At 41.5% G+C, this 21,924-nt stretch overlaps 1 protein-coding gene across 5 annotated transcripts in view; it reads right to left on the bottom strand.

Annotated features, from left to right (window-relative positions):
- Positions 1 to 1,028: 1,028 nt before the first annotated feature.
- The window catches only part of LOC109986042 (anion exchange protein 3-like), a 63,862-nt gene continuing 42,966 nt past the window's right edge, over positions 1,029 to 21,924 (bottom strand). For all 5 annotated transcript variants that reach the window (XM_065962036.1, XM_020636558.3, XM_065962037.1 and 2 more), the window contains 14 exons: positions 20,502 to 20,688; positions 19,608 to 19,713; positions 18,276 to 18,460; positions 17,110 to 17,329; positions 16,133 to 16,348; positions 15,889 to 16,037; positions 15,554 to 15,748; positions 15,194 to 15,385; positions 13,813 to 13,902; positions 13,561 to 13,727; positions 13,206 to 13,459; positions 10,682 to 10,851; positions 7,857 to 8,030; positions 1,029 to 7,259 (listed from right to left, as the gene is read on the bottom strand). In XM_065962036.1, the coding sequence (XP_065818108.1) occupies positions 7,182 to 7,259; positions 7,857 to 8,030; positions 10,682 to 10,851; positions 13,206 to 13,459; positions 13,561 to 13,727; positions 13,813 to 13,902; positions 15,194 to 15,385; positions 15,554 to 15,748; positions 15,889 to 16,037; positions 16,133 to 16,348; positions 17,110 to 17,329; positions 18,276 to 18,460; positions 19,608 to 19,713; positions 20,502 to 20,688 (2,383 nt within the window). In that variant the 3' untranslated portion in view covers positions 1,029 to 7,181. The remainder of the gene's footprint in view (positions 7,260 to 7,856; positions 8,031 to 10,681; positions 10,852 to 13,205; positions 13,460 to 13,560; positions 13,728 to 13,812; positions 13,903 to 15,193; positions 15,386 to 15,553; positions 15,749 to 15,888; positions 16,038 to 16,132; positions 16,349 to 17,109; positions 17,330 to 18,275; positions 18,461 to 19,607; positions 19,714 to 20,501; positions 20,689 to 21,924) is intronic.

Below are 21,924 nucleotides of genomic sequence, written 5' to 3'. Positions count from 1 at the left end.
CGGAGACCTGCTATGTATAACCCAAACAATACAAAGCTCCATTAAGCTATGTGTGCAGTTTGAAACTAATGACTACCTACAAGAGCTGATAAAAGCACGGCCAAACCGACTGGAAATCAACACCCAAATCTGCAAATATTGACTCTACTCTACCTGCATATTGAAAAGAGATCAAGTACACAAGAGGGCATTGAAAAGAGTTGAGCACCAAACCAAGGAGGGGTATACTGTTTTCTCAAGACTAATTGTACAATTGTGGACCTCGACTGAGTTGTTTTCTTCGCTCGAGAAATGAAACTTGAAAAATGACTTTAAAATAGCACAAAGTATCTTTGTAATAAATTGTGTCATTTCAAGAGAATCCTGGCTTTCTTAGAGTGTCACATGGTTCAGGTGTTCCTGCAAATCACACCTGTCACTACTCAAATTACACCTTCTATGTTTAATGGTCTTATCACTAAATAAAAAAAAACGACTATGCTCTAAAGATTTGTTTCAATTTACAACAAAGGGAATCAACTAAATATGACAACAACAAAAAAAATCATGCTTAAAAATTATCAGTCATCATTTGATGTGCTGTTCCTTTTTAAAAATTGGTATCCTGTTAATATCAAAAAGATACCATCTGCCTTAACTCTGTTAGTTTAAAGGAAGAATGTGCAACTTTTTGATCCAGTAGATGTCGCCATTGAGCACCAGGATGAAACCTAAACAGACCAAAAGTCTAAGACTGCTGTTTGGCGACATCTCCGCTACACTGAATCCTCCGCTCTCCTCCAGCGACACAACTCCAACCCCTTCTCCCCTCGCGTTTGCACAAAGGAGTTGTACTGAGCGCAAGCAGCAAATGTGTCCTCAGCTCGAGCTGCATTGTTGTGTTAGCATGCTAATAGTAGTGCTCTTTAGTTAGCTCGTAGCTGCACATTGCATGTACATTTACACGGAATAACCCTTCTCTAGCCCAAGGGGTCTCCAACCTTTCTTCATCTGAGAGCTACTTTGAAAAAATGAAAGTGGCCAAGAGCTACTTGCGTCAAATCGCTTGCATTTATTTATTTACATAGCACACATCAGCTGAATTAAGCTACTGTTTGTACACGTGTGAAATTGCAATAAGCCAATGTTTATCACTTATCTTAAATTCACATCAAGGTCCAAGAAAACATTACTACTTTACACTTGTTTTTATGGGCCAAACATATGAATTGTGGGAAAAAGTGCATTTACTGTCGTCAGATTATTCAGTCAACCTATAGGCGAGTTACTTAAAACCTGCCCCCAAGCTTCCTGTTGTAGACCCTTGCTCTAGTCCCTCACCTAAACAGCATCTATTCGCAATGTCCATGTAAACACAGCACTGACAACAACACAGACAGCGGGACTTGCACTTCTCACTCACAGTCATGACTCAGAGAGACATTTACAGAGCATACTGCATTTTCAGCTGTATTTCTGTGTAAAATGTCACACATTCTGCCTTTAAGAGAATATCAGCGTGAGCAGCCTTCTCCATAATGGATGATGTGGTTTCACATATGTGATTTACTGTAGAGTTGTGTAATGGGTAAAGCGAACACTAAATGTCATGGGCGAGAACTCCAGGATCACCAGACAACTTCACTCAAACCAGTGACGTTCAATTAAAAGAGGTTAGAAAACAACAGAGCCCAGTGTTAGAATTGGCTGGGTGGTCCGCGCTGCTGCCCTGGTGGTGTAAGGTGACGAACTGTGGGAAACTCAGACCATTGACACAGGGTAAAAAAAAAAAAGAAAAAAGAAAAGAAGTATTTTTCTCTTCATCTTGCTTGTTTTACATCCAGGGCCGAGACAGGACAGAGTGGCAGCACCATACCTCTTATTATCTTAAATAATACCCACAATTCCACTTTTTCCCCTCATGTAAACAATAAGAGGATGTTTTGCTAAGGACACGTTCACTGGCTCTGTCTTGGGCTCTGGACTGCGGAGCTCCACACAGACACACCAGTTCTTGTCATAACAGGAGCACGTGGATGTGTTGAACAGTTTAACAGACTTGTATTCTCCGAAAACAAAGGACGTTGACCCCTGTGAGTCTTTCTAACCACTGAGGGTCAGCCAGCCACGCTAATACATAGTTCCAATGGTTTCAGATGTACCAATCCTTGTAGTACCAACAACATGTGCTTGCTCTGTTCTAGTCACAAAGGTTTTGACCCATCACAGTTGATTTCCATTTAATCTTGACTGTTTTTATAAGATTGTATTGTATTGTAAGACTAGTATGTTACACTAACTGATAACAGGCATTAGGCTGGTTATGGTTTGAAGTTACAGAAGTGTAAATCAGGCTTTAAACATGTTTCATAGGCTACATGTTTTGAACCTCTTCTGTAAAACTGCCACTAACACAGGGTAAACGAGATGGCCCCGCCCACTCAGGGATGCTGTTTGTGGAGGCATAATGGTGAAGTTTTATCGTAAGAGTAAACCAACAGGAACCGAAAAAAGACAATAATCCTGTCCACACACGCTTAGTTCTCACAAAACAGCTTCGTCATGAAAACACAAAATGCACTCTTACGGCTGTCATGAGCATTTCAGTCAAAAACGATGTCCACGACATGCTAAAATGTCCTCGCCATTCCTCTGCAATCACCATTTCATTTACAAAGTTTTCCATTCAGGCGCCTCTGCTCGTGAACATACAGTAGCGGGAGTACTAGTTTGGTTACGTCTGTTATCGCACTAATCTCATGTAAACAAAAGTGACAGCATCTAAATGAGGAGAAACCGGTGCATAGTGTGACATTACAAGCCCAAAACTCTGTTTCCCCGTCTACACACTAACACATTAAATGGAGTTTCTGAAGGAGTCTTCCAAAACGTGTCTTTCAGTGACCTAAAATGCCGTTTGTGTACTAAAGTCCAAAAACGCACAGAAAAACCTCCGCTTTTCAAAAATACCCGCTTACCTGTTGACTAGGCCTCAGGTTATTCTAACATACTTCCATGAACTAAGAATCAAATCACCGACACCTACAAGACCTTTACTACTGTAATTACACCTTTAAGAACTTCTGTTAAATTTGATTATCTTACCAGAAATAAAACAAATATAAACATGAAAACATTATCTTCCTGACTATTGTTTAATTCCTCAAGTCAATAATTCCAGACACTCATGTAAGGATACTCTGTGACTTATAATAAAAATAAATACAGATGCAAGACAATAAAATAGGTGAACAATTTTACATTTTTTTCCCTCGATTTCTTAAAAGTTATTTGTTCGGCTTAAGGGTTGGCTCAACATCATATTTCAAAATAAATTTAGTTACAACTGTGGACAGACATCTAACACATAATCTGTGCTGTGCGCTCAAATCATGGCTCACAGTCAACTATCACTCAGTAGCTGTAGTCCTTAATAGAGCTCCATGAATTACACTCAGCATGGCTTAATGTGTCTACAAATACAGACACCTGAACATTTACATTCATTCATGTCATGAACACAGTGTGGTCATGTACGTATAATAGAGAAAACTCCAGTCTTTTTACGCCCTGCAACATAAACATGTGGCTGAAAAGGTCCATTACCGGTGCAGCCTATTTTTTTTAATGAAACTGCTATACAGTGCTAATATAAAGCACATTCAGTAACTCATTAACTGGGAGAGCTGCAGAGTGAAATACAGACTGCAGCAGGTGCATGCTTCACATCAAAGTAGAGCCTCAAACGTAGGCTTACAGAGAACAATGGAGGGAAAATAAAGGTTTTAATTTACAGTTTGAATTCCATGTGACTGCACTCGAGTAAACACATTATTCTCTTCACTTGACCTCCTTTTTTCCCCTCCCTTTGTCTAACACAAAAGCCCGGACTGTAAGCCACATATATTTTTACATTGCAAGTGTTGGATTGCCTTGAACGCTTTATGTACACAAAAGAGGCAACAAACTGAAAGGCTGGGAATCAATATGTACAGATCAAAGGTCAGTTTCCCCTGAGACAGAATTCTTGGATGGCTCGTAATGTAGGGCATGGTTACATGAGATGAGATATTGTAATCTTTGTGGTTTGAATACAAAAACGCTGCTACACCGCTGACCATTGAAAGAGCTTTTGTGTAATTAGACTTTTGTAACATCGTAATCTGTAATTTGCTTTTTAGCACTTCATTTATTTTTCTCTGATTGTATGTCTGCAGGTGTAATCATGGTTATCAGGCAGATACAAATATATATGACTATATCAGTTTTTATCTTTGTCATATTTTATAGCTATTTACAAAATTCTACTCAGCTGACTCACTCTGCACCAAATGTTTCTTGCTTTACAGCAGATACAGTGCAGATGAGACACAGAGAAAAAAATAAATACTGTAAGCATAAAAGGTAGAATATTTACTGCATTCAATTTACATTTGTGCAGGAACATTCCTCCATTTTTAAATAGTTTCATCCTTCAAATCCAGCAGCTTTCCGAGGAACTACCGTCCTCTCCATTGCTCTTACAGTGATCTGAAAGCTCAGTGATCTTTTTGCACTTCCAGGTATTTCACGTCACCGTTTAATTCTGTTCAAGTGCACGCAATTCCTTTTAATTTTTTTTTTCATTTGACAAAACTTTATTAGCGTTATGTTTGAAGAAGTGAACACAGAACGCCCCAGTGTTGTTTCATTCAGGCCTCCTCTCACTGTTTCCTGTCCTCAGGATTGAACTTTGCTTCATTCATAAACTGTATAAAAGAGGTGCACATAGACACCATGATTTCAACCATTTGTTTGCGAACCCCTCTTTATTCTTAAAGCCAATGTACCAGTATATTGGCCATAAACATGTTTTTTTCTTAAAGGCAGGGTTATTTCCGAAAACGAGCATGATTTAGAAAGTAGCATTCCCTCAGTGCTCTGTCTACACCCAGCCCCTCCCCTCAGTGCTCCCTCAAAAGCCACGCCCCCTCACTAACATGCACGAGCGCTGTTGGTCCAGAAGCGGACCTCAGCTCATCACTTGCATTATGTAGAAACTACGTCGTCTCATGACTCATTCAGCGGTAAGTAAACTCTAAACTTTATCATAATATATGTTAAAAAACTGTTTTACAACTCAGGACCTAAAGACAATTTCAACCAAGATCTTAAAAAGTCTATCTGGAGAAAATGACCAACCCTGCCTTTAACCATAAAGAATCATATTTGAACAAGAGATTGAAAACACTTTGTTACGACTCCATCGTAGTTTACTGGTTGCTTTCAAAGTGGCTTGTCAATCAGATGTAGCCACGCCTTTAATCATATCCTGCTCTATAGTTGATTTTTTTCCACCAAATCGGACTGTAATTTAAAAAATCTATGGTCATGCTTTGTTTAGAATACTTAAAAATAGATCATGAACCGTGATTTATGAGACTTTGCACTGAGGTAATAAATGAAACCTGAAGAAGGATCCTTATCTTGTCTGCTTCAATACAGCCAGACTTCTTTTCTTTTTTTTGCAACCGGTGGAGTCTCCCCCTGGTGGCAGTTAGAAAGAATATAGGTTTAAGGCACTTCAGCAATGACTTCACTTCTGAAACCAAGAGGCTAAGTCCACTTTTTATATACAGTCTACAGGAGAAAGTTTGTCTGCGTATCTAATACATAGACCTGTTCAAACCTAGACTCAACATATTCATGAATAACTAGATTTGATAAACGTTTATGTACACAAGCTCTCACAACTGGTGTTTCTGTGTAGCAGAAGTCGAGTTTCTGAAAAAGTTGGAGTGTCACAGCTGAATGGTTATTAAAATTCTATAGTGGGCTCAAAAATATAGGAGGTGAAAACTCAATCTCTGGGCATTTCCAAACAACTCTGAACACAGATGGTACATTATAATTCCAAAGCTCACAGTCGAACCGTACAATGCATCATTCATACATTCTGCCAACGCTCAACTGTTCCCCGGCGTTTTCAGTGCTCGTGTGTGTTTGCCTGGTTTCTATGCTTTTCCACTCCAGTGTGTTCTTATATTATTCATGACATGTGTGAAAAATGCACCTCGCCATGGAAACACTGCAGAGAGATGAAAGAACAGCTGAATAATGACATCTTCTGTTTTTCAATGTGTCAACCTACACAATGTTCTTTTTATTGTATACTTGTATAGCTATGGGTACTTGGGAGTCTAAACACCACTAAGAGTCCGGCATCGAGTCCAAAGGTCACAAAATAAATACGTACGACAAAGTAGAAAAATAAGGTTTAGACCATGTTAGCTATCTACTTACAGTATACATCCAAGGTCACAATAATAAGGTCAGAGTACTGGTATGTTGGGCATGAAACACCGAACAAAGTACAGTAACACCCCCGTGAAGAGGCTTGCACAGTCTCTGTGGAGATTTTGGCTTGGAGGGGAGACTACATTTAGGGAGGAGGCTTTGTGCCAGGGAGCTCTGTTGGCAGCGACAAAGGTGAACTTTTGCCCAGTCAAAGTGCTCATTACTTGAAGTCTGTACAGAAAGGAAAAGGACCGTTTAACTCCTTGTTTGCACATCATTGCAACCTACAGGCAACGGCAGTGTTATATAGGAAATCTGGCAGCTTCTCTGCATGGGCAGTGGAATTCTGGACTTTGAGATTTAGGGTCAATTAGCCAGAAAATGTATAACTTTTCAAGAAAATCTGCTTAAATGAGAGCAAATTGACCCTTATTTCCCACCTTCAGGCAAAAGGAAGGGCAAAATGATCCCCTCCATGTAGTCCCCATCAACATTGCACTTATGCCCACAACCTGCAGAGTATTTAAAGGGATAGACAGGATAAAAAGATTTCTAAATATTCTCATAAGGTAAGCTTTTTTTGCTATATTTGCATCGTCCACTTCAGGTTTTAGTTAGGTGCTCAGGGTTAGTCTTTTTATGGCCTCTGACACGATAAAATCTTCAGGGAGTTTTGCACAACATCACAGAGATCTAACAGCAGGTGTGCTCTTTGGAAAACTGGACTATACAGGGGGTAGAAAGTGATTATCCAGATAGATATATCCAGAACATTTGAAGTATTTTATAAACATCATTTCAGTAGCTCCTCCATCTGTGTCACTGCTACCCAGAGACGCTGAGGTTTCCAAAAAAAAGGCTCACTCTGATTGGTCAGGAGTGGAGGATGGAGGAGGAAGTCCTACTGGCAAGGTCCAATTTTAAATTTACACAAGCATGTGGATCTCGTTGTACTCGTCCCGTCCATCTTCATCAAAGTTGGGAGAGTCCTCGTCGCAATCCAGCTGTGGAAAGACAAATCATCATCAGGCAGGTAGCTTAGCATACATTTATCTACCAGGAACACTAAAACTGAGTCGGGCTTGTAAAGCGGGATAGATTTCCAGGTATGAAATGGTCGTGTAAGGCAACTGTACGGTGCTCTGGGTTCATGAGACCTTTGGATGAACACACCATGAATGGTGGTCGGGTCAGGAGCAGGCTGTTTATCCTAGCTCCTGAATAAATTGACATTTTGGAACGGGAAGGTTTCAATGTCACAGTGATGACATGTATGGGTTTGGGAGATCTAACCAAGAAAACAAGAAGCACTGCCTCAGGATGGACTGTGAAGCTTTCTCTGGTTAAAACTCAAGAGAAAGAAAAAAGGAAAATATTTTCATATCGTGTGAAAATATTTGGATGAGAAAGCTGTCCATGATCACAAGGGACGAAATCATTTGTAGCATTTCTTTATGGATTGTTAGTGTTGGGCAGAAAACATGCCAGCATCCATCTAATGTTAAATTTGCTGTAAAGTAAGCATCTTGAGGCTATGTGGGATCAGATAGTGGTGGCAGAGATTCAAACATTTCCTGGACAGTCTCTGCTTCCAAACCTACCGCCTGCAGCTCACGCTCCTCGAAAATCCTGGAGAGGACGAGGCGACGCAGCGGCACCGTCATGATGAGGACGAAGGGGAACGCCAGCGACGCCTCGGTGGACTTCACTACCCAGAGGGCCACGATGCAAGCCAGCTGCACGATGGTGAACATGTTCATACGCCATGTCTTCACCTGAAGAAACACAGTCAATGCCAGTTAAAGAGAAGAAAAATGATATTCCGCCGAATTATAAAGAGACACATGAAAGTGAATGGAGTCCCAAAGTTTCCCTCCTGCAGGGCGAAAATCTTGCATGTTTTTGGCTCCATCTAGTGGTCAATCCTTGTATTGCAGGGTTATTCTTAAATATGCAGGATATGTAGAATTTTCTTTAAAGTGCTCCTGATTTTTACAGCATTAACTAAAATGTGGTCTAATGATACAGATTCACATTGATTAACATTCTGACAGCATTTACAGGATATTCATCAACATGTTTTTCCTTCTGATTATCTTCTGCTCACTGCTTAATCAAATGCAGGTTACAGCAAAAGGCTGGATTTCATTATCAACGTTAGATGTGTGAACTTTCCTAATCAACACTAGGAATAAAAACAGCAGCTGTACTGATTCTATTCACTCGAGTTACAACGTTCAAAACCAAATCTAGTAATATTGCCGGTCTCAAGACCCTTTTCAAAGGTCTCTGTCTCGTATCGGAATCGAAAGCATTTGGAAAAGCATCCAGATTTTAAAACAAGACCACCACTGATTGGCTAGTGTTCCACGTCATCATCTGTGTTTAGGAGGAAAATGCCTAAAACAAAAAAATAAGTTCAATTCATTGGTAGTTATATTTTGCTCGCTCAATATCAAATTAAAATTATTATCTGTTTAGATTTATCATGTAATTTCGGCCCGATTGAAGTCCAAACATTGTGGACTTTTTCGACTGAATATCGATTCCCTTTCAAAGTTTCATCTTTTGATTATAAACCTTCCTCTGCACTCTGTATTATCTTCAAACGACAGACTCGTCTTTAACGGTCAGTATAAACAACACAAACATCTCCTTTTTGAACAGGCGTCCAATGGGAGTGATCAGGAAAGAACGGCTCAGTTCTTGAGCAGTGGAAAAATGTATTCATCCGTTTATTTGAAGATAATGTTTTGAATCTTTTTCAGTTCCCTCCTCATGTTCCCAAAGAAAGTGTTTCTTGGCTGAGCTGTAAAAGTCAAAGGACAACAACAAGGAGGGAACTTTATAATAAAATCACTAACTGTGGATAAACCACATCATCTGTCTGACTTCAGATAAACTCAGGGATACTTTTTACACTGAAACTATAAGTCCTTACACTAAGAGCTCATTAGGAACTGAACTCTTTAAGGAACTATGAAGAGAAGCAAAACCTTCCTCAGGGACCTTTTTATACATCTCACTTATGTTTGACAGTATTAGGAGAAGTGCATACCTACCTTTACATTTTTACATCTTTTCTACATTATCTGGTTGAATACTAACATACATTCAAAGAATGTTACTGGTAATACTGGTTACATACTAACCAGTATTAAAACTATGTAAGTCATCAGAGGTAAGAGTCCTCGTCACAGCGGCCGTGGGTTCAAATCCGACGTCGGGCATTTTGCTGCATGGGAATATTGACGGAGGGCAAACTCTTAACTGTTAGTTAATGACCTGTTAGCGATCATCATGTAGAATAAGGTACCAATACGCTCTTAATAATGACTGATAGGCAGCCAGTTTGCTACTAATTAGCATGCTAATAAACCACCATATAATGGTGAATATTGTGACTTTGATTTAAAGTGTTACCTGTATTATTTTTTATTATTTTATTGCTTGGTCTTTATTTCTTGTCTCTTATCGTGTTTATCATCCATCTTTGTTGTATTCTGTGACGTCCTGCCGTCTGTCTGCATGTGTTTGGTTTGTTCGGCTTCCTGGTTCAGCAGAAAGTAGGCGGAGTCAGGAAGGCCATTAGTGACCTGGGTACACCTAGTAGTCCATCAGGACTCGGCTTTAATTGGCCTCTCTCTCCTCTCTCTCTCTCTTCCTGTCAGGCCTCCACCAGCTGGTTTGCTTCTGTTTGCACTTCACAACACTCCACTCATCCACACATTACATTCATGACTGATTTGTCAGATTTACATACTCATGATGAAGTTTAGTTTAACACTAACTTCACTTCCTTTAAACCTTGTTTCATTTGTGATACCATTCTTTGTCACTTACTTTGAGCCAGTTTATGACTATTCTTATTTTCTAAATCATTTTCAAAACTACCTTTAGTCAACCTCTTCTTCTCTCTCCTGTGAAGTTTTCTGAACTCCATGTGAATTTGTCTGAAAGCTGCTTTTTAAATAAAGTTTGACTGATGGATTCATTAAGAACGTGTACAAAACAGTTAGCAGAAAATAAAGATTATATAAAACAACAATCATCTGTATCTTTTCTAAATCTACATCCCTCCATCACTGACGTTCAGATGGAGAAGCTCAGAGATCTCACTCTCTCCATGCCAGGCGTCGGCCCTACTCTGCTTGTTTTTCTCTGGTGGTTAAGAATTGACATTTGCTGCACGTAAAGAGCACAACGACTCACGTCGCCATAGAAACCTGAGTGAAGATGATGTATAATGAACAAGAGAGCCTGAATAATTGGTTTGGTTTATCAAACCGAGCTCAAAATCAACGCTCCAAACCAAACGCTGCCTGAACTTAGCTGCAGTCACCGCTCTGATGGGTTTGGCTTCCCCACCTCACCACTAATAACAAGAAGACGAGGGGTATGTAAACAGTCGTATTGCTTACGTTACCTTAGTGACGTAGATGTGGTCGGGGTGATGCTTGGCGGGCGTGACCATCAGCGTGATGCGTTCATACAGCTGGATGCCGGTCAGAGAGGTGACCCCCATGTAGAGGAAAATCCCAAAGAGCACAGCCAGCGGGATGAGGCGGAGCACGTCTGTCATCACGATGGACATACCTGACGGATGGGATGTGGTTAAAAATGAGGTTTTTGTTGAATGACAACAGATATTATTTTTTCAGATGATACAAAAATGTACAATAATATACAAGTGTGGGGAGCGTTATTCCTTCAAGATGTGAACAGCCCTCTTGATAAACAGGCTGTAATTGCTGTTTATTTGAAATCTATCCACTGTTCAGCTGCCTCGCTTGAAACACTGCTCGAGCTAATCCAAACGGTCTTACCCCTGATCCGAACAGCGTTTCAATCAAACAGCAGCTCAACAATCACGATGAGTCATTACGCCTGTGTACCCGAACAGGATCAAACTGTGCTTAACGACGACTTTGGGAACCACCTTAATTGAAACAAGATATTCTGCTGGAAAAACAGCGCAAGCCAGAAGAGAGAAAGAAACAATGTGGGAATGTCGGACAGAGCCGTCTCACTTTGACTATTCTGATTTGGAAAATGAACCGTTGATGTTGGTTCATTTTGATGAGAATTCATAAACACAATCTAAAATCTAAAAATGTAGCAGATTCATGCTCCATGAATGCCCAGACATGCCGGAGCTGCAGAGGCGCCGTGATGTACCTTTGAACTCCTGTTTCCGTCAGACAAAGTGCTGCCTCTAATTCCAGCATTGTCATAATGTTGTAGAGAAGTATAACACACGGACATATTATTGAATGCACTTGTTAAAATGTCTTTTCAAGCGCTGTAGCACTGTCTCAAAAGCACTTGGTTATCTTTTTGTATAGTCCAGTACGGATGTGCAATTGTATCCATCCATTCATTTTTTTTGCCGCTTTTTGCAGGGGGCTGGAGCTGTCATTGGGTGAGAGTTGGGGTACACCCTGGACTGTTCATCAGTCAATCAGAGAGCTGACGTATAGAGACAGACAAACAGCCACACTCACATTCACACCTATGGGAACATTTTTAGAGTTACAGATTAACCTAAGGAGCACGTCTTAAGACTGCGAGAGGAAGCCGGAGTAACCCACGCATGCACAGGGAGAATATACAAACTCCACACAGAGAGGCTCCTGTCTGGTTTGAACCAGGAACCTTCTCGCTGTGAGGCAACAGCGCTAACCACTGTGCAGCCCTGTATAACAATTCATTGTATTCATTTGTATTAATGCTTGGCGAACCTGAGGAAGCTACAGGAGAAACGCGTTGTTTGCTCACAATCAAGTGGCAGTAAAGTCATTTTCAGTGTGTCACGTTTGATTTATTTCTTAATTGTAGTGAGACTTCATTAAGTACTCAGATGGAGCGTTCAATCAAAATAGAATACTTTCCTTAAACAAAATATATGACGCACTAACTGATGGAATATGGAGAAAAAAAAAAGTTAATATTTTTTCAGAGTTGTTGTTAAAGTCCCCATAAAATGAGAAATACATTGTCCCTGTTTTAATCCAGCACTCCAGTGTTGAACATTCATCGGTCAATTTGATTTAAAATAAAGCATTATCTGAGTATTTTTTTTACCTCTAAATAACTGTAGTTTATCTTCCTGTAAAGATAGATAGATATATGGTTGTTGTCATTGCATGTTATGCAACAAAGCAATCCTGTTTGCAGCATATAAAATAAAAAAATATAAAATATGTTCATATACACCAGAAAAAAAACAAAAAAAACACAATCCAAGCACATCTCACCCACATTCACATTCATACTCGTAAACATTTGTAAAAAGAATGTAATAAATACTCTATAAATTAAAATATAGGGAGTTGACACACCACAGTTATTGCACAGAGTCCATTATAGTAGTCCAGGGGTGACTTCTGCGTGTGTGTGTGTGTGTGTGTGTGTGTGTGTGTGTGTGTGTGTGTGTGTGTGTGTGTGTGTGTGTGTCTTTGTAGCGTGTCCACATCTCTGGACTTTCAAATGTCTGATGACTCCTCCTGCACTCAGGAGAGTTTACTACTAATTATCAAGCTTTGTCGACGCTAATGATCCAATCAAATTCATCCCAACGTTATGTCCCGCCTTCTATCTTGTGATTGGTTCTCTCCTATCTATCCCGTTTCAGAACAAAGTAAAGAAGTACATCATGACACGGCAGTCAGATACTCTCAAAGCTCTGTCATATGGGGACTTTAAAGTTTCCACAAACTATTTTATCTCTCTTTAAATAAAATATAAACTCTCAGCATTTTGGTTTCTACAGTGTGAATGATTTTCATGAGTTGTAACCCAGCAAAATGTATAGTTGCTAATAATACGCTCCTTGATTGGGACATATTTCATTATTGTTTTTAAAAATAGACTTAAAAATAGGCTTCCCTTTTTCATTATCATGCTCAGTTTTTAGCCTCCAACATTTCCATTTCTCCCTGTCAGCTTACCAACAAGAACAGCCACAAAGAGACCGGTCAGCCGCTGCTCTTTCACCTCCTGGATCATGGGCTTCTCGCCGGGCGCCGTGGCTTTGCTCATGACGGTGAGGGCGTTTACGTGAGTGACGGAGCGCACGGTGGCCGCCGTGAGCCACGGCAGGCCGAAGAGAGGGCAGAAGGCCCCGAGGATGACGATGAGCAGGAGATCCAGGTGGAAGCCGGAGCCTTTAACCAGGCGGCGCTCCTTCTTACTGACTATGAGTCTGATAGATGTGGGGGGGGGGGGGGACATGTTACTTTATATAATCAAACAGAAATATACCTCAGTGTTGCATCAACTCTTCAGAAAACCTGGTGTACGTACGAAGTGATCTGAGTCTCCATGAAAATGAGGATGAAGACGAGAAGTGCAGGAACAACAGACGCTCCCATCATCCAGGTGGGAAACGGCTGCTTGTCACCGAAGGGACTGATGAACCAGTTGCGTTTATCAGGAGAGGTGACGGAGAAGCCCGACGGCACATCGAGTTTCTAAAACGTAAAGAGAAATAATGTTATCAAAGTGAAAAAAAAAGGTTCTGATTCGTTGAAGCTGTATATTTGATATTGAAGTTACCTGAGTGTAAGTGTCTGTAATGGCATAATCTACCAGTACTGAGAATAAAATAGAGATGGGGATGCCGAAGTCGCCGATGATTCTTCTGGCCTGGAGGTTTTAAGAAAACAACCACAGGAGTGTTAAGTCAGCGTGCGTCTTGTCACATAGAAGTTCATTTGAAGCTGCAGGGGCTCCTACTACCAGCAGAGAAGGAGCTGTCTCTGCTCTCAGAGGGAACATAATGCTGTCATATCTTCTTGGTACCAGTGTTTAAACACAAACTGTGAATCTAGTTCAATAAAAGACATTAAGAGGATGTACAGAACTGATATTTACAGAGAGCAGGATCGTTTCAAATCCAAAACTGACTTCAGTAAGAGTTAAAGCATAAAAACATGAGATATTTGTTTTCATTGTCCGATGAAAGGCCCTAATGTGACAGCAAAAACTGACAATCAAAGTGGATGTTCAGAAAGTTGTGCTGGGAGGGGGGCCGATGGCTTTGCGGTTAGGTCGTGCACACTGCACGGAAACTACCATTCTCCAAGCTGACGGCCCGGGTTCAAATCAGACCTGCTGCTCTTTTACAACATGTCATTCCCCACTCTCCCCCTGGTTTCCACCTCTATCCACTGCCCTAAAGGCATAAAAGCCCTCAAATAGATTTAACAAAAAAAAAAGGAAGAAGAAGGCTGTACTGGTCACAGGAAAAACATAAAAATGTTTCTCTGAATTATGTTAGTTAAAAAAATAAAAACTTCTGAGTTTTGAGCTCTGAAACAATCTTTTTTTTAACTTCCATTATATTTTTTTTACCGCTCTTCCCGTTCGGGTCGTGGTGGGCTGGAGCCGATCCCAGCTGTCATTGGGCGAGAGGCGGGGCTACTCCCTGGACTGTAGGCCAATCAATCACAGGGTTGACATATAGAGACAGACATCCAGCTACACTCACATTCACACCTACGGGCAATTCAGAGTCACCAGTTAACCTAACTGGTCCGTCTTTGGACTGTCGGAGGAACCCACACAAGCAAGGAAATAGCATGCAAACTCCACACGGAGAGGCTCCTGTCCGACTGGGATTTGAACCAGGAACCTCCTCGCTGTGAGGCAACAGCGCTAACCACTTTTTAACTTGGGCTCCACTTTTATTTCTTCTGCAGACTCTGCCTTAAATGTGCCAAGAAGTGGGATGTGCTGTGAACAACGCAGGTTTTCAAATGTTCCGAAAACCAGTTGTACGTTTTTTGTAGAAGAAAATGCACATTAAACATGTCTGTGTAACATTAAGGATGCAAACTATGCACGTCAATTCAGGACACAAGGCGCCCTCAAATGCCCACAACAAGCATGTAATTCTTAATCCAGGTAGTAAAAGAGACTCAGTAAAGTGTGTTACCTTGCCACCCAAAAAGCGACTGTTTCTGAATTTCCTGAGGAAGAAAGCGACAAAGAAAGTGCCCATCATGAGGACCAGAGAGAGGAGAGCAGTGTTGGGCTGGTTGAAGACGGGGCTTTCGTAGTCCCTGAGCCCCGTGGCTGGGGTGGAGTCAGTAGGATATATGGCCATCAGTGGATGTTCATGGAACACCTGGAAACAAGCAGAGCATCTCAGTTCATCCAGTGTTCATACGCTGTACCGGCTTTTTTTGTAGATGTGACTCAAAGTATTAAAAGTACTTCTTGAATGTTACTGGTTTCTGTGACAGGCTCTGTACTGCGACTTCATAATGAATACATGGCTATGCACATGTGGTACCTTGAAGAGCTTAGAGAAAGTCTCATAGATGAAGATCAGGGAGATGAGGAAAGCAAAGATCTCCTGGGTGAAGGGTGAGATGTAGCGGACAAGGAAGCTCCCCTCTGCCGCCACAATCACCAGAACGATGAAGATGAGCCAGAAACCGATCCACACCCGACCGGTCAGGTACTCAAAGTCGTGGGCCTGACAGAACTGAGCGAGAAGACCCATGCGGTTAAAAAAAAGAAAATCACCAAAATGAGAATTCTGTTGCACAGAGCTGGAGTATGTTACACACGTTGCTGTAGGTCTTAATGACATTTTAGAACTTCCATGATTTAAGATGAGAGTACCTTATAGTAGGCTTCTTCAAACACCAGTAAAGGACCCGAGAAGCCGATGATGAGGAGGGGCTGACCAGCAAGCAGCGAGAAGATAACTCCAAGGGTAGCAGTGGACACAATGAGCTCCGTCACTCCCATCATGCCCTCTGTTTTTTCTCCTGCATGTCAAAACAGAAAGAAAAAAAAACCTGTTCAGAGCACAGGTCTGAGAATGACACGACATGTTGATGTTTTCGTCCTGTAGTCAGATTACCCAGCAGGCCTCCAAAGGTAATAGTTGGTGACAGGGCGGCAAAGTAGATGAAGATGACGGCGGCGAGGCACTGCATGTCCACGGCATCTTTGAGGTCGCTGACATACTGCGGGTAGCGATGGCGGATGTCATGGATGAGGCCTCCGAATGGGATCCCTGAGCGCTTTAATGGATCCACCTCCTGGTCCCCCTCCTCCTCCTCCTCCGGACTCACCTCTGAGGGGTTGGTACAGTCGTCACATTAAGAAACGGCCACAATGGCTCCATATCATGTATCAAAGGCACGCTGTCATGCAAATGTAAAACTAGGTATTGTCTGAGTATCAAAGAGCTGAGCGACTACAGATAGCCTCTAAACATCTACACAACCTGCCGCTGTTTGAGCAACACTTTGAAACACTGCAGAGCGGCGGATTTTTGAAGAGTGATTAAGGAGCGTTTAACAAAAATATAAACTGATTTGTGACCTGATTTCTTATATTTTCTTTGTGGTTGGTGTGTTTAGGGCTGAGTGACACTAAAAAAAGGAGTGAGTGTCAAAGTCATTTTTCATATCTGAGTTTATAAAGAGAAATACAAAAAGCCTTCCTCACTGCGTTGGCCTCATTATTTTGGGATTTGCTGCCAAGTAGTTCAAAAACGAGGTTCTTCAGAAATACAAAATACACATTTTCTAAAGTCAATCAACAAAGAAGTGAAGTATGTTTATAGCCAAAACCGGTATATGGTGAAATCAAACATGATATCTTTATTAATTTAACAGCGGCTTAAAAAGCACAAATAATATTATTTAAAGCTGTCTCACACAAACACAGGGAATGGTCCTAAAACAATTTTAAAGCAGTCAGACTTCAGGGATCAGTGTTTGCATAGCTAGCCCTGTTTTTTTCAAAGAATCAGAGTCGCCTCCATGAACTTTACTAAGTAATTGAAACCTTGGCTGGAAAACGGGGCCCTTCAAAGACCTAACAGACTACCTTTGTTGTTCAGTTCGATTCCAACTGATGATTGTTGCTTCTTCAGCTCTCTTTCTTTCCTCTTGCGCAGCATCTGCTTCTGGAAGTCTGCCACCGTCTTCAGGAGGTCTTTGCCCTCCACGTCTGAGGGTGGAATGACGATGCTGCAGTCCAAGAACTCATTGATACCGTTCAGGAGGTCCTGTCTGTCGTCAGCGAAGTAGGCCACCTCGTGGAAACTCTACAACATGGTACATTAGACATCATCATTAGAAGGCTTTAAAGGCAAGTGAATCTGTATGGAGCGCCTTTATTATTTATAACTGCAACAACTGTGCACATTTTAAGTATCTGCTGGAAGTAAGAGCCGATTGACTGTGTGTCAGCAGTGGATGGAAAGTACTCCTATTAGTTGAACTTCTCAGGTGTCTTTTAAAAGGCTGTGTAAGCAGTAGAAGAATATGTAGCTCTCTGATTCACTCCTGAGTCATTGTTGTCACTTCTATGAAAGATGAAGATATGAAAAGTGCTGTTTCACAAGTTATTTTAAGAAAAAGAAGAAGAGATACTTTATTAATCCCGGGAGGGGAAATTCAACTTTAGACTCTGTTGTTGAAACACAGCTACACATTCATAGGCTGTAATACACACCCATGCACAAACAGGACTAACTAATGGAGGGATGTCAGAGTAAGGGGGCTCTTTAGCTTGTGGAGGGGTTCAATGCCTTGCTCAAGGCCAACTTGACAGTGCTCTCCAGCTAACAGACCAATTTCCATACTTTGTCCGCACCTTGGTCTTGGACCGTCAAACCCTTCGGTTCCCAACCCTCCAGACTGAGCTACTGCGGTTTTATTTGGCAGCTCCTCTTTACATTCTGTTACCAGATTAATTTTCGGTGCTGATCACTTTGAGAGCCGTTTTTAGTTTCAAGGAAAATGTGTGAAAAACAAAAAGTGGCGAGGTTTAGATTTGTACCACACAACTAAACAACATTACCTTCTGACCTGCGGCTTGACAGGACAGAATCAGCTCACGATTTAAATTCATTTTCATCTTTTTTCAATTGGCGTCATTTTGAGATCTAATCAAAGGTTTGAGAGTGAATAAACTATAAAGTTTGTGTCTATGCCTTTTGTGACCTGTGGCTGAAATGTGATGTGACATCAGTGAAGCTTCTTATCTACCTTGTCAGACATGAGAGTAGAGAAGGATCGTCCGATCTCATGATAGTCCATGTTGGACTGACTCGGACCAAGCAGGACGAACAGAAAGCGAACAGGGACAGGGACCTCCAGGACTGACTCCAGAAGGACGGCCTCGTTCAGCCTGACAAAGGCCATCGCTGGCTGCTCCAGGAACTCAACACAGCCTGAGAAGGAATACCAAGACACACCACAGTAAGTTGAACGAATTCAGAATTTTCACTTCTGCCTGCAGACGGGCTGTTTTCTTTTTGTCAACAAAATATTTGAAAACGATTCTGCTGATTGTTTCTTCAATTCTGTTACTATCACCACAGAAACTGTTCTACAATGTACAAACCTGTAGGCTTAGAGAGAAACTTTTTCACATCCTTAAAGAAACAATATGTAACAACTTTTAACAGGGGGAGTATCTCTCCTATGTCCACAGATCGCCCTGGTCACCTGCTTATAGTTCTGTTTAAGTTTGGCAGCGGGCTGAGGCTCTCTCGTTAGAAGGGTGTAGGGTTTAACAGTGCTAGCCAGTCAGCCCATCTAGATACTATTTAATACCATGGCTGAGGTTAAGAGATGGAAGAGAACAGTGATGAATGAAGCTAAGCAGAGAAAAAGAGAGAGTGCCTGAGCAACCAGCAATCTAACCACCTTTGGCTGTATCATTATCGGTGTCATCGTTGTCTCATGTTTAGCAGCTTTACCGGCAGCAGAAAGTCATTTAACCCAAGTTATTATGTCTCAGGTTTGCATACAAACAAATAAATAAAAAAATCCATCTTACACTAATAAGTCATCTCTACAACGAGCTGTAGACCCTCTCGAGAGCAAAAAACGGCTAACATTACTGAACCTTGTCAGTCGACATGGTTCTTTGGTTTCTGACAACATCATCACTCTGCTTGTCAACAGATGCATATTGTCTGTGAGCCATTACACAGCTGTGTCTCATGACAGTGCAGTTGCACTCAGAAACCTTCGGGGGCGCCAAAGCGCACCAAACTGAATTCCTACATAATGTTGCTTTAAGGCGCAGAGCAGAGCAGCTGCAGCGTTGTGGACGTCATTAACACTACACACTTCAGTTAAGGCAACAGATAGTCAGAGTCTACGTGAAAGTACGAACCACCAATGGTGAGGATGTCATGACATTTTAGTTTCATACTGTCGTGCAATACTATTTTATTTTGAATTTGAGGCAAAGCAGAAAGAAACATTTACAACAAACAGATTTATCCCCTGGACATGTCTAAAATAAAGAAGAGAATAAAAGACATACCCCTCCGACTACTGGACTTTGTCAAAGCTAACAGAGCTTACCAGCTAAAACAATGACAGCTTCAGCATCTTTGGGAATCTTGGCGAGCAGTTTCATGGATCTGGCTGCGGCCGGATGACTCTCAGGAGGCAGAGGGTGGAGCGATTTCTTGGAAAAGGAACAGAAGTGGGATTATCTGCGTTATTGTTCTGACCAACGTGATGTGACACCATTATATAGCATGGGAGCAATAATGTGAGAAGAGCAATATATGTTAGAACAATAATCATCTAATGGCCCGAAACAGTTATTTTCAAGTAAGTGCATGACTGGTCCTTTAAGTCTGAACAGAATTATTTTAATAGGCTGTTTTAAATTTGCCAACATTTGAAGCCGTGGGGAACATTAAGATTTCACAGTTAATGCATCAAGAAGCTTTAACTAGGAGCACCTGTAAGCTGACTAAGAACATAATTCAACACATGTGGCGCAGGGAGGCTTACTTTCTCCGACTTCAAGAACTACCTACACGACTTCTGACCTCATGTAGGGTGTTTCAAAGAACAATGTGAGAGCCACAGGCCTCACATCAGGACTCGAGTGTAATCATGCTTAAATCTCCGCTTACTGCTGATTCTTAGAACTTAATTCAAACCATAAACTTGAACGAGACACCTCCAGATCGCTTTTATCTCCGTCCATTTAGATAGCTGAGTTCAATTATCCTTGTGGATTCCTGTCAAAACTTGTTACTCTGGCTTTTGGCAAATCGTGTGCACTGCTCTGTCCGCCTGTGCTGTTTCTACTGTGTCGCAATTTATCACCCTCCAGCTCTCATATCACCCTCAGATCTCTGCTAAACAGCTTCTCTAACGGACATGAAGAATAAAAGATGTGTGTAAGAAATGCTACAGAGGTGAAGGTGAAAATAACGTCAGATTTAAAGGAAATCTTACAAACAGGCTGACAAACACGTCTTGTTTGGGGTCGTATACGGGCCCTTTGCCGTCCTGGTGCTCGTCGTGCTCCTCTGTCACCAGCGGCAGGTTGGTGTCCTGGACGTGGTTGTGGTTGTAGCTGCCGTGACCGAGGCTGCTGGATGAGTGGTGGCGGTGAAAGCGATGTTTCAGATCACTCGGATGGCTTTGGAAGACAAAAAGTAAAGACATAAAGCACAATTCTTCAGCCAAGTAAGCAACACTGTGAGGCTGTCTCTTTGACACAGCGGAGCTCTGAGCTACGTGCAAACAACAACATGCTACGACGCTGACAGTGACCACATTGGCGTTCAAGCTGAGGCTGATGGGAATCATAAACAAAATAAAGATTAGGTCATATCTGTAGCATTTGATAGTAATAGATAAAGTCAAAGTATTAAACTCCAATCAACCCTGTTAGTAATGAAACAAACAAACAAACACATAGCGCCGTGTGAACAATCAGAAGAATATTAAAGTAATGGAAAGGCCTAAATGTGGGTGTTTCTATAATTGAATAACAAAGAAAAGCAGAACAATATTGCATTTTATCTTCTACAAACATCAACACAGTCCCAATCCAATGTGTTTGATAAAGTCTTACTGAAATATATTCCACTTGTTAGGCTTTTCCATTGATCTGAATCACATCTTACACGCATCATGTTTTTCTAACAGAGTTCTGCTTAACTCCACCCTGGATCGTCTGGTTCTGTTTGACTCTGAGTTTGCTTTTAGGACTTTTTTCAGGGAACATGTTTTACTCAGGAGAGTGGATTATGTGTCTCGTGTAAAACATCAATGTTCTTGTTGTTTTTTTTGGGGGGGGGCCTAAACTTATTATGAAGTGTTACTGCTTAAACCTCGAACATGTTCTTACATGGGACACTGACAGCAGTGAGAATCACGCCCTTGACTCATTGGTTTCTCAATAGAATCAAATGGCAGTAGACTAGCTTATCACATCACAGTACAGTGGGGACTATTGGTGCTAACGTATTACGACCCTGTTACGCCTCACCTGCATTATGTAACACATGGAGGCTGAATGGTGGGAAAACGTTGTTCTAGCCCTAATCTGACATGGGAGGTAGAAAGAGAAACAGAAGGGTGGGGGGGGGGACAGCAGGGGTGGAACAGTGCAGCAATGTGTGCATGTCTGAGTGTGTATGTGTATGTGGAGTTCCTGCTGTGTGCTTTCGGACGCTGTGAGGTAATGTGAAAACGCGCACTTGGACACCAACGTTACACCATTACAAATGCAAGGTGTAGTGGCAGTAGAACTCTGTTATGGAATCGCACCGTGTAAAGCGCTTCTGAAGAACTCCAATGGGGATACAGTAGGTCCACTCACAGCCTTCGGCAATAACTGTTTAGTTGGTTTAGATGTCATGGAGATCAG

Source organism: Labrus bergylta, chromosome 13, assembly GCF_963930695.1.
Source record: "Labrus bergylta chromosome 13, fLabBer1.1, whole genome shotgun sequence".
NCBI lineage: Eukaryota > Metazoa > Chordata > Actinopteri > Labriformes > Labridae > Labrus > Labrus bergylta.
Note: the sequence above shows the minus strand (reverse complement) of the source record. Positions and strands in the feature narration are given on the sequence as shown.